A 13188-nucleotide genomic window follows, 5' to 3' on the forward strand; every position below is an offset into this window, starting at 1 on the left:
TTGCCAAATACTCAGTACCAAACCTTGTTAAACTGTGGTTTACATCGTGCTATAGACATATAGGTCGGTCCTATGACACATACACATACAGTAATACAATGTGATTCGGAAACAAGTTTTCCCGTATATTTACCAATAAGAAGGGTTTTTTTTGTCACATCTCAGTGATGAATTAAAAGTAATCCGGCATATTGAGAGTTTTATAGACGCCATCTTGATTTTCTTGACCCAGGGAAATGACTACTCCTAGTATACTAACAATATGTATATATGTTATAGTGAATTTGTATAATCAGTGATTATGTAGAAACTTTATTTTCCCTGAATTTTGATAAAATAGTGATTTTTATAATTTTTCATGATCACTGAAATTTTAAGATTTAATCAGTTACAAATTTCCTCATATTTTTTTCAGGAATTATAGTGTATTTGTAATATTCAATTCAGATTTATTCTAAAGAGTCTACATTGCAAATAAAAAAATGCCATACCTAGTTTAAACCATAACTGTGTTAATTCTATGGCAACGTAACTTTCTTGATTGTTATAGCCAAATTTGAAAATTAAATAATTAACGTTTACCTTCCATCGAAAAAAAAGAAGATATTGAAATATTTCGTCGGCAAAACTTTCATTTGTATACGACAAACAAGAGTTCCTGTTTTATGAAATACTAAACATATCAGATATTGTGTTTTACTGTTATCCTTTGGGCCGTGCTATCACTGTATATGGCCAATGATTTTAACTAGTTTTCAATAATTACAAGTTCGATGAGATCGGCAAACGCTTTTTTTCCAAGGCAGTTTGTTTATTTTGCTTGGTTCAAATCTTAAGATTCAGACCTTTTTCAACTGATGCTTAAGTATATGTGTAAGTTTGTTCTTATGTCGCGCTTTTACACCACTGTTCTATGATAGATCCGGATTATTGAGCGCTAACAAACATGTTAAACCACTACATTATGCATACTCTTGTCTCAAGTCTGTAGTCAGTGGTTGTCGTGTGTTGTTGTGTGCCTTTGAAATTTATTTTCTCTAGAATTGTTTCACATTTTGTCGTACTGTTTTTTCATTGCTTACTCAGTATTTCTTCCTTACTGTTGATGCAATACACTTTCCTAAATTGGTTAAAATCTTCTTGCCTAAATCTCTCGTAGATAGTTGTATCATTGGCAATCAAACCACACCTCCTCAGTTCAATATTACACAATTTTACCCTATAATGATTCAAACGATCATCACTGATGAGTCTTATGAAGACGAAACGCGCATACACAATTATAAGCCTGGTATGGCTTTGTCCTGTTTTTTGTTCATCGCCAAATACGTCCGATATAACGTCCCTTGTTGTTATAATATTTTTACGAAAATTATAGTATTAAACTGTATTTGTAAAATGAAATGTATAGACATTTGCTTATTGTATGTAATCGGTGTATTTTAATGGGGGTATTGTTGTTGTTGACGGTTGCTGTATCACTGTCGTTAACCCGGCATCTTTATTTATAAATATAAGATTTTCAAATACATCAAAGCATTAAACAGTTTTTATCACTAACTGTCCAGTTATTCGTTATTTAGAATATTGTGACTTAAGTAGGGATCGAAAAAAACCGGAAGTCACGGTATCGCTGATGAAGACGTCACAGTTAGGATCGCTAACTACAGATCGTCGTTGATGAAAGAATCTCATCGATATACAGCTATTTTTTTTAGACAATCGAAGAAGCGTTCGTTCTTGTTTATAAAACAGAATTGAAGAGAGAAATTATCCGAGTAAGGTAAGAAAACAAATGAAAACTATTTTTTTCTCTCGATTTTACTGTATGGAATATGTGTATAAGTTAAAAAGTTTATAGATATTTATTCTTGAAAAAATATTTTCATCACATTTAATATTCTCATGGTTTTGTATAAATGCGACGGAAAGGAGAATTTATGAAACACTATTCCGTTTGTATATGATTTTACTTTGAAAACAAATTGTGTGCTTAAAGTGAAATGCACAAAAGGATGGAGCTTATATAGTTGTTGTTTTTTTGTTCTGTCAATATTTTAGTGTTGTACGTACATGATTAATAAATTTTTAACGCAAAATTAGTCAATATCTGATTGCATTATATCAGAAGACAATAAGAAAGTAAAGCTATGAAAGCAATAATTGTTAAACAGTCGGGGAAACCATATGAATTGATTTCAGCGTTGTGCATTGCGTTATATACGTTATCCAGCGTGCGCATTCGTTGTATAAAACCTTTACATGTTTCCCAACAATAACCGAAACGGAACTTATAAAAACAATGGTGTAATGGGGAGGAATCGTGTTCCATTTGTCTATATATTTTTCATCACCTCCTTTAATTTAATTCACACATGTGAAACCTTTATTGTAGCTATGGATGACCTGGATAATCCGTTCCAGCAGTTAGAGGCTGCAAAAAAGCAGCTTATTATGGATTTTAAAGAAAATGCAAAGTCCGCTCAAGAATTGGAATTTTGGAAAAGAATGGAAATTGTAAGAGATAATTATCCACATTCCCAAGAGGACAGTTCATCAGGAGATACGACAGGTGAGCTAAGCAAATACACACAGTACATGGAGCATGTTTCTTTTCTTCTCCTTTTTTTTTTATATATAATAAGCTGATTTAAGCATACCGTTGTTAGTCTTTGATGACTGAATGGTAATTGTACCACTTTTTAAAAATATTATTAACAGTAATGAAATTCAAAATTGGCAATTTACAACCGTTACTCACAAAATTGATGTCGTACATGTTTGTTCAGTCATACTTGTACCAAATGTATTTGTATTTCCTTCTTTTTTCTTACTTTTTTTTTTTTATTATATATGATTTTTTTTAAATGAAAATATTATTAAATTTAGACGCACAAATAATTTCACTAGGTATTACTTAACCTTTTTATTGTAATGTCAATTTTTTTAACAGACGAAGAGCAAGACGAAGGAGAGAATATGCCGAAAAAAGGCAAGAAAACAGATGAAGCAGTAACAGATACAACTTCAGATGGTATGTACACAATAATTCATTAGATGAGGCGTAAGTTATGTAAACAACATGATGTAAGATTTTCAGATGAAGAGCGACAATACAGGCGTGTTTCCTTTGCTTTTGCTTTTTATGTACATGTAATTATTTTGTATCCTGAATTAATACATCAACTCCCTTCTTTTCGATAACAGCACATGTATTAAGAGGCTTGAATGGCCAGTTGAAAGTGCATTATCACATAAAAAAAATATTTAAGAATGTTGGTTTGTTTCGTTTGTTTTTCTGTTTTTGTTTTGAGAGCTGTTAAAAGATTTTTCTCCCATTACTCAAAAGTCTTATTTTTCAAATAAGGGTCTGAAGACACAAACAGGGACAATACGAATTCGTTTAATTTGAAGACAATCCAACAAAACAATGGAAAAAAACCACAAAACTATGGAGAGACAGTCTACAAATAACTATAAAATATCTAATTACTGATGAACAGGTTTTGTGAATCTTTTCATATCCTTTTTTTTTAATTAGAAGAAATAACCCAAAAGAAGTCAGCTGCTGGAGAAAGAGCCGACAAAGAAATGTGTTTAAAAGAACATACAGTAAAATTCCAATTACCTGAGATGGAACATGGAGCAGGGGATGATACACCTTTGCCTCAAAAGAATTTTATATTCCAAATTGATGACATGGAGCATGACTTCAATCATAACGCTACCAGTAAGTTATAAAAAAAACCCCACCCAATAACAATTTATGAAATACTGACAAAGTATAAATATCAGGTATAACAAACAATATTAAAAAATTCAATCTCAATGTAGAATGGTATGTCATAATTTCAAATGATAATTTTAATTTTACCATGCATTCAATTCTTTATCTTGATTTTTTTCTCCGTCTGCCATATTAATTCACATTTAATCATGGAATTGCCTTTTATATCTTACAATACAGTATGGGGTTGTTTGGTGTTAATGTCTTACGCTTGGGGCCTCTAGTTGCAAACATCAACGTCTTTATGTCGCTTGTGGAAACCAGTAGTTGTCTGCTTGACAATCGTATCACTTCACCTTTTCCCAGTGTGATATCTAATTGATGCTCAAATATCTAAAAGATCGAACCAAAATAAAAAAATAAAAATATCCATGTAGAATCATCTTTCTTTTACTAGTTGTATTTTTTTAAGGATGTGAATCCCTGATCAGTTTATTTGAAAACGAAGATGGCAATGGACAGGGAGCTTTACATGTACGTATATTTACTGTTATATATCAATTTAATCCTTACACTTATTTTGGTTCTTTCACGCAAACATTTTGATATTATTCTAGTTTCTATATACATTTAAGTCATTCCTCATTCATAAATTGAACAAAGTCAAATTATAAAACAACTGTTCAGGATTTGTATTTACATTTTAGTCTATTATGAAAACGTTTTTACGTAAGTTGTATCATGCTTGTTACTGCAGTATGCGTTATGCTTGATACTGTATGCATTAAGTTATCAACAAATCAGTGATGGGAGACTTAAACCTTTATTGATTTCAGTTGACAGAAGACAAACTTGAAATAGATGAAATGGAACACAAAAGAATATCTGCTGAAAAGACCAATGATTACAAGGTTGGAATCAAAGATCTATTCATAGCGGCAAAGAAAACAGCAAAAATGGAAGCAAAGGAAGCTGAGAAGAAAAGAAAACTGAAAGAAAAAGAATCAAATAAGAAACGAAAAATGGAAGCCCGGGAGACTGAAAGGAAAGGAAAACTAGAAGAAAATGAATCAAAACAGAAACTGAAAATGGAGGCTCAGGAATCTAAGGAGATAAAAACACGAGAGGAAAAGGGAATTAAGAAGAAAAGAAAGATGGATAAAAAGAAAGCTAAGAACCAGAAGAAATATGAAAAATGTGTAGCGAAGGAAGAAATCCGGGAGACCAAAAGGAAAATAAAACTAGAAGAAAATGAATCAAAACAGAAAATGAAAATGGAGGCTCAGGAATCTAAGGAGAAAAAAAAACAAGAGGAAAAGGGAATTAAGAAGAAAAGAAAGATGGATAAAAAGAAAGCTAAGAACCAGAAGAAATATGAAAAATGTGTAGCGAAGGGAGAAGAATACGAGTCAAAACAGAAAAGAAAAGAAGAAATAAAATCATCACAGGAAAAAAATATATCGGAGGCTAAGGAATCTAAGCAGAAAAAGAAAATTGATCGAAATGATTCTAAAGAAAAAAGGAAACCAGAAACATACGACCATAAAGAGAAACAAGAAGCCAGTAAATTTGATGGAAAAGGCAAACCTGGAGCTAAAGAAACTAATCTAAACGAAAAACTTAAATCAAAGGAATTTCAAGTTAAGGAGAAAATGGTTACAGGTAATATATTAAACTGTGCAGTGTTTTAAATTGTCTTTTTGAAATAGTTGTGACTTTGAACAACATATATATATTGACACAATTGATGCCAATTATCGCTATTTTCAAATCGACGAAACATAGTAATATGAGTAGCTCGTTTCAAATATTAAGATTTTTTTTTGTGATGATTAAAAAAAACGGATGACTACGTTGCTTTTGATACTTATTTTCTATATTTATATTATAGGGGAGGCAAAACCAGTGAAAAATCCTAAGCTGATGGATTATGTACGAAGCCTTGTTGGATGTATTCTGAACAGACATTAAAACCTTCAGTCAAACCCTGCTCCAATCATATTTGTTGAACAGTTGCATTCGTATTGTCTCTGTATACATGTATTTGTTTGTTTATTTATGAAAATTTATTTCCTGCCTTGTGTATTTATGAATTTGTATTTCCTATGAGATTTTTGTTTAATAAAAAAGTCATATAAATCTTTGGCGTTTATAACGGGTGAATCTGTGAAAAACAACGAATGCTTTATATGAGATGCTTTAATCGGCTCCAAGTCCAACTGAGTTTGGAGTTTAGGCCATCATCTCATTTATATATATATATATAAGTGCCTATAAATAGCAGCACATGACATACAAATCTATGGGAGTGTGGATTAATCAGTACAGAGATCAATTCAATTACACAAATAAAATTATAGATTGCCTAACAATGTAATTTTAACACACTATTTAGTATGCAAATATAAGAATGTTTAAAATATTTACAAAATGATGAAAATAAACGCAATATTTCGCTAGACCAACTAGCTTTATCAAGCGTGCATCTATCCAGGTGAAATTGGATGTAGATGATAAGAAACGTTTGCAGCTCAAAGTCTATGTTGCACTTAACTGCCTTTAAAATAAGAAAATTTTGCAGCTCAATGTCTATGAGCACTTGAATTTAGCTGCTTTGAAAATAAGAAAATTTTGCAGCTCAATGTATATGTTGCACTTGGATTTAGCTACCTTAAAAATACATAATGGGTAGTTGAAGTTAGCAACGTCCATTTGCCAATATTACGGGATAAAAAGGACGATGCTTTGTTTTAAATTATTCTTTATCTTTCCTGTATCTTTTTTCGTCTTTTTCGTTAAGACTATCAGGTTCTAAAGTGTGGAGTTGGTGGATCCAAAAGTTTTCTCTTCTCCTTCTCGCCGTGGTGTCCCACTCGGTGTTGACTTCTATAATTTGGAAAGTAACATTATCAAAAGGATGTTTCGTTGAACGAAGATGTCTTGTGAGAGGACAGTTTTTGTTGGTTTTGTACGATGAACGATGGTTATTGAGCCGAATATTAAATTTGTCCATTGTTTCTCCCACATACTGAATGCCACAAGTGTCACATGTTAATATATAAATTGAGTTCTCCGTCATGGCCTTTATAAGACCTAAAAACATCCGTGACAAATTAGTGACATCTGTATTAGCAAAGCAGCCTACTCCATCGCCCGGTTGCTACAAACAATGTGGTCGAAGGAATTGTTTGTGTTGTAAAGCTGCCAATACAAACAGTTCTTTCATCAGCTCCGTTACTAAACAAAATTATACCATCTACTCTAATTCCAACTGTAAAACGGAGAACTCAACTTGTATATTAACATGTGACACTTGTATATATATATATATATACCTTGACTTGAAGTATTCGAATAATGTTTTTATTGTATAACGAAATTTAAAATTCCGACCATCATTGTTTGATTTTTTTTTATATACTTGCTCTTTCGAGACAATAGAAATATACTTTGTTAATATTTTTTTTTTATAATGCTTGTTAATGATTAGAAACGATATTCAATGATGAAACTAAGTTTTGTAATGGACTACACAATACTTTTTTTCATTTCATTTGACATCAGTGCGTAAATAATATACGGAATGTTGTTCTGAAAACTTCTGATTTTGATATTTGGTTAAGTTTAGATGAAATGATTTGGAATTCCAAAAATCCCAAATTAAAAAAAAAGCTCAAACACACCAAACGAATGGATAACAACTGGCATAATCCTGACTTGGTACAGAAAGGAGTAGGTTTAGTAAGACCCCTTTTTGGCCCCAAAATATAGCAGTTTTACAAAATTGTTAAAATGTAAACCTTAGTTATTTATTGGACAGTAGAATGCTTCTGCTACGTAAATATGGGCTGTTTTTGACAATACAATGCACATATATCCAGTACTAGCACCATTAAGTCATGCTAAATTACTGAAATCCTCATAATTCTAGCATTTTAGTTAAATTTTAGACGGTTTTCGTGTTAAACGAAAGTGGCCGCATTCGTGTTCATCCTTAATATTGAAATGTAAGTTGTATTTTATGATAATACATAACACATATAAAGGTTGAGGATGAACACGGATGCGGCCACTTTCATTTTTTTACCAAAAACCATCTGAAAAGTGACATTTTCCAGCATATTAGGTAGATTTTTCATATTTGAGCTTGAATTGGATCGTTTTTAATGACTAAATCTGTTAAAATCTTTCACATAAACTAATTAATTCAAATAAAATAGACACTTAAGTGTTTAAAAAGTGGTCAAAATCTTTCGTCAGATAAACCTGAAATTTGAGGCCAAAATCGGTCCTTACCGGACCTACTCCTTTGTTCATGTAGAAAATGTTGGATTAAACCCTTGTTTTAATGTCCTCGTAAAATTACACGCTCGGGTCAATCTGAAAGACAAATATAAATAGGAACACCGTTTGTGAATTGATCCACTCTGAAAACTAAAATTAGTGGACAGAAGGACCAAAAAGTTAGAGGCTAGATAAAAGTGGGTTGAGATAAGAGTGGAATAGTGGAAAGGACTGTATGTTATTCATGAATTAAAACATATAAGCAATATGCAATTGCTATATAGTTATGAAAGTTTATGCCCTCTTGCATTTTGTCGCCTAAGTATAAATTTTTAATTTCGCATTGCACAAGATCATGTTATATCTCAGACCTTGTATGACACCTTAATTATTATGAGGCTGACTTCATACAGGAACTTCTTATGAAGAAAGATAAGAAGTAAGCAATATCCTTAATTTTTACTTTCCGATATATAGATGATGTTCTCTCACTAAATAATTCAAAATTTGGTGACTATGTTGAACGCATCTTTCCAATCGAACTAGAGATAAAGGACACAACAGATACAGTTAAGTCGGCCTTATATCTTGACTTACATCTAGAAATTGACAATGAGGGTCGATTGAAAACAAAACTTTACGACGAAAGAGATGATTTTAGCTTTCCAATTGTGAACTTTCCAGTTCTTAATAGCAACATTCCAGCAGCACCTGCATACGGGGTATATATCTCCTAATTGATACGATATTCCTGTGCTTGTATTTCCTATCACAATTCTCTTGATATAGGGTTGCTGCTTACAAGGAAGCTATTAAACCAAGAGTTCCAAATGGTGAAGTTGAAATCATCCCTTCGTAAATTTTACGGACGCCGTCACGATTCGGTTTACCATTATGAAATAACCGTTTCACAGATGATATCGGATATGTTCCTTACGTCGTAACTACAATCCACCTTCCTTTTCATGAATGTGACCTACCGAATTAGACTATTTACCGGATTATTATAACATGAGCAACACAACGGGTGCCACATGTGGAGAAGGATCTCCTCACCGTCCCGGAGCACATGAGATTACCCCCAGTTTTTGGTGGGGTTCGTGTTGCTTATTCTTTAGTTTTCTATGTTGTGTCATGTGTACTATTGTTTGTCTGTTTGTCCGTATCATTTTAAGTCATGACGTTGTCAGTTTATTTCGATTTATGAGACTGTCCCTCTGGCATCTTTCGTCCCTCTTTTAAGCATAATCTGTTGGATTTTCACCGGTAGAAAATTTAGCCTGGGAGAACATTTATTTAATTTTAAACTAGCTTTCGGTAACTGCGAGTGCTCTTGGTACTTAGTGTCTTTTAGTTTAAACAGTATTTTATTTTTAAAACTTGCACAAATTACAATTATACGAAAGAAATACAGGGACTCTGTCTCGGAAACAAGGATATTTTGTATAAATCTGTCTCCTTAACAAAATGGCAACATTGAGAAAATGATGTAAGAAAACCCACTACAATATTGTTTCAATTTTGTGTCTTTTGTCGATGTTAGTTGTGTTTTTTTTTAACTTCATGCCAATAGAATTAATAAAACCATGTCCAACCGACTTTATTTGTTTTTCGTTTCAATGATTGTTTCGTCATATACATCAAGTCGTTGTTTTTTTTCGTTGGAAAGTTCACATTTTGGATCATTTTTGTCATGTAGGAACCTTTTATAGTTAACGATACGGTCACATGATGGGGCTCCCAAACTTTGCTCATTGTTAAAGGTCTATTTGTGGATTAAACTTACTGCGTCGTCTCGTTTGACAGGGTTGGTAATAGCACAGCATATTAAGGATTGTCATTATTTTTAATATGATTCGTTAAATTTTGTTTTTCTTAAATTTTCAGTTGTTTAAAAGATACATGTAGTAATTTTGGGGCCCTTTATAGCTTGTTGTTCGGTGTGAGCCAAGGCTCCGTGTTGAAGGCTGTACTTTAACCTATAATGGTTTACTTTTTAAATTGTTATTTGTATGGAGAGTTGTCTCATTGGCACTCACACCACATCTTCCTATATCTAGTAGTTCATAAGTCATATGAAACGAGTGACTGGTGAAAAATAACATTTATCCAATTCTTGAACCAATGCATGTAAACATCATAAACATAGTTCTGTGCACGATTTTTTCTTTTTTTAACGCAAACATATCGTATTATCGTCATTTTTTTTTCTCTCTGTCTGTTATGATGTGAAAATATGAACCCTACTTAATTGTCGTGTTTGGTAGTTTACCGATTGTCACCTTTGATAAACAATGAACAAAGAAGCATGCATATTGAGGACGTGTATAACATGTACCATCGGATAATAGTTTATTTCAGTGACAGATCCCGAAGTATTGGGATCACCGGGTTTTTACGAACAGGGTCACGCTAAGGTCACTTGCATACAGGAAATATGTCGGCGAATTGGAAGCAAGCAATTGAAAAAAAAACTTCTTATAAATGTAGTCAGATTAACGAATTTTCTTCAGAAAAAAAGTATATGTTCATAAGTTTGATAATGGCAACTATCCATTTAGTTATAAAAAAAACATGCTTTATTTTTTTTAATTTGAGGTTTCATATGACTTTAAGAGTGGCTCTAGTTTTATATGTGAATTTATAAATTATAAATGTTTTGTAGGTCTTAGAATTTATCATAATTAACTATAATTTATCACTTCAGTTTTTGAAGTACAACCAATTGTAAACGATTGACGGAGTAATGGGTTGATTGATTGTTTGATTACTGATTGATCGATCGATTGATTGGTTGGTGTTTAACGCCACTTTCAGTATTATTGCATGGTTATTATAATTGTGGCGGTCACTCATAGTTTTTCGGATTGGTTGAGGAACCGTTGTGATTATAGAGAATCCACCGAACCTTCGGTGGTTGCCACGTGTGGAGCACTGATGAGTTACCCTTCCAGAGCACCTAAGATAACCCCTAGTTTTTCGTTGGGTTCGTGCTTATCAGTCTTGGTTTTCTATATTCTGTTTTGTGTTCTATTGTTTGTCTATTGACTTTTTTTTATCAATGACGTTGTTCTTTATTCTAATATGACGTGCTTCTTAAGCTTTGTAAAGAAACCATACTTTATTATCCAATAAAATTAGTTTGCACATGCGTATATTGACTACGGCAGAAAAATGAATTTCGTCAAATTGATATGCATTTAATGTATTTCCTTAAATTAAACCACTTTCAAACACTAAAATGATACACATTTTGTTCCTTATACTTTTACAATGACAACAATGTGTTACAATTCGTAATTGACATATTTGACCTAGATACCGCATCGTTCATGTTGGCTGTTCTAACTTCAAAACCCCTTCCTCTGAAAAACACGTTTCATCTCTCCTTTTAAAAAGGCATGTCATTGTATAGAATAATTTCATTGAAACATATGTTCCGATGATAAAATATAAAATCAAGTATAGGTTATTATTACTGTTGTACTGAAATGACAAAATTGTTTCATATATTTCTGATAAAATGGATTGACCCTAGCAGGGAATCGAACCCCATTCTCCTATAAAAAAAAATAGGCGTAATTACCAATATACCACCAAGGTTTCCAATCCATTTTACAAATGCAACAAGATTGTCACCCAGTATTAATTTTAATCATCATGTAATACAGCATTTGAAATCGTCAGATGCACAAAGGCGTGCCCTTTGATCAACTTTACAAGGTGTAGCCACCGCAAACTAAATGGATCTCTGTCAAAGGGCCCCTCCTTCCAAGTCTCAAATGTCAGCACAACTTTATCAAGGAATCCTCTATCAAATATAAACATATTTACCAATGCTACACTATTAACCGGCGAAATATTTATGATTAATTTAGTAAAATAAAGACCTACCCGATTCTCCTTGTGCGTCCACCGCCATTGACAACTGACTTGAAAATGTGCGTGTCAGAAATTGACCTCAAAGGAAAAGACTGTTGTAATATAAATTTTCTGTTATATTGTGACTCAAATATTGTTTTAGTTAGGCTGATAAATTAATTTGTTAATTTCTGTTTCAATTTTGAATTTTAGAAACCTACAACTTTGCAAAATTAAACTGGTTTGAACTAGTTGGATAAAAATCGACAGCGAGGTTGATGGAAGAGCCTACACGAAGATCGTACACTTATACACAGCGAACATAGAAATTACCGTAATTGTCCTAATCAGAATCGAAATAATTGATGCCAGCTATACTTTATTTTAGTTTTAACATGGGTAGGCATTATATTCGTGTTATTTTAGCCCTCGCTATCGCTCTGGCAAAAATAATCACGAATATAATGCCTACCCATGTTAAAACTACAATAAAGTATAGCTGGCATCAATTATTTCTTAATTTTCGACGGTGTAATTCCCTTATTTTTTTTAGGCATCGGCAATAATAAATAAATCATCAATCTTTTTTAAATACTATGATTTAAGGGAACAGTTTTTCAATACTGTTAATTTATCAAATATGAAATAAACAGTGTTCCCAGTGATATAATATCTAACATATAAACAAAAAGGGTATTACAAATTGAAAGTAATAATACCAGCATTTCGATTATGGTAATTACGGCGTGCACATGGGTCAAGACGAAGAAGTGCAATTCAGTCATTTCAGGTAGGTGACATTCCTCTATCCATTCAAGTTGAAAACTTGGATATGTAGACAAACAAGATGTCCAAAACAATGTTTTATTTGAGTCTCACCTCTTATAAAACATCTACATAATAATATTACAACTTCACATATAAAACAAGAGCCACTGACTCTAAAAAGAGTTATATATGAGGGCCCGTTTTGAAGTTGAGAGAAATATTACAGTTGTGGTTAAATTTTGAGGGTAATAAGTGAGTTAAATTGTTTCACAAATTTGGAAACCTTGAGAGGCCTTGATGCAATGCGGCTCAAGTTCGTGATCAGCATGTAGAAAGTCCATATGTTCAATTCTTTGGAAATCCAGTTCCTGGGCAAACATAATAACTCTTAAAGTTTTACATTCTTATTGTTGTCTTCTGGTCTTCAAAAATATATACAAATGATCAAGCTTGGTCAATAATAATAGACTTTTGATAAAATCTATTTCGTCTCCTTCTGTAAGTTAGTGTGTAATCTGGACATGGTAGGTTGTAGTCTCAAATATTTT

At 32.4% G+C, this 13188-nt stretch overlaps 2 protein-coding genes across 3 annotated transcripts in view; one reads left to right on the plus strand and one right to left on the minus strand.

Moving 5' to 3' along the window:
- Positions 1-13188, minus strand: part of LOC139525537 (uncharacterized) — a 228890-nt gene that overhangs the window by 98241 nt on the left and 117461 nt on the right. The window lies entirely within an intron of this gene.
- On the plus strand, positions 1653-5870 carry LOC139525536 (uncharacterized). Of its 2 annotated transcripts, none has more exons than XM_071320940.1 (7): positions 1653-1783; positions 2396-2572; positions 2954-3034; positions 3542-3730; positions 4200-4261; positions 4564-5389; positions 5619-5870. In XM_071320940.1, exons 2-7 carry the CDS (start codon positions 2398-2400, stop codon positions 5696-5698), a joined length of 1413 nt encoding a protein of 470 aa, XP_071177041.1. In that variant the 5' UTR covers positions 1653-1783; positions 2396-2397; the 3' UTR covers positions 5699-5870. The 2 variants fall into 2 exon arrangements, with proteins under 2 accessions (XP_071177041.1, XP_071177042.1); XM_071320941.1 differs by having other exon boundaries at positions 3545-3730.

Source organism: Mytilus edulis, chromosome 5, assembly GCF_963676685.1.
Source record: "Mytilus edulis chromosome 5, xbMytEdul2.2, whole genome shotgun sequence".
NCBI classification, from domain to species: Eukaryota; Metazoa; Mollusca; class Bivalvia; order Mytilida; family Mytilidae; genus Mytilus; species Mytilus edulis.

Bases quoted from the DNA above. Each gene is read 5' to 3' on its own strand.
- LOC139525536 (XM_071320940.1), top strand. From the start codon at position 2,398: ATGGATGACCTGGATAATCCGTTCCAGCAGTTAGAGGCTGCAAAAAAG. The intron at 2,573-2,953 runs GTGAGCTAAGCA...TTTTTTTAACAG, and splicing joins TTCATCAGGAGATACGACAG to ACGAAGAGCAAGACGAAGGA. The intron at 4,262-4,563 runs GTACGTATATTT...TATTGATTTCAG, and splicing joins ATGGACAGGGAGCTTTACAT to TTGACAGAAGACAAACTTGA.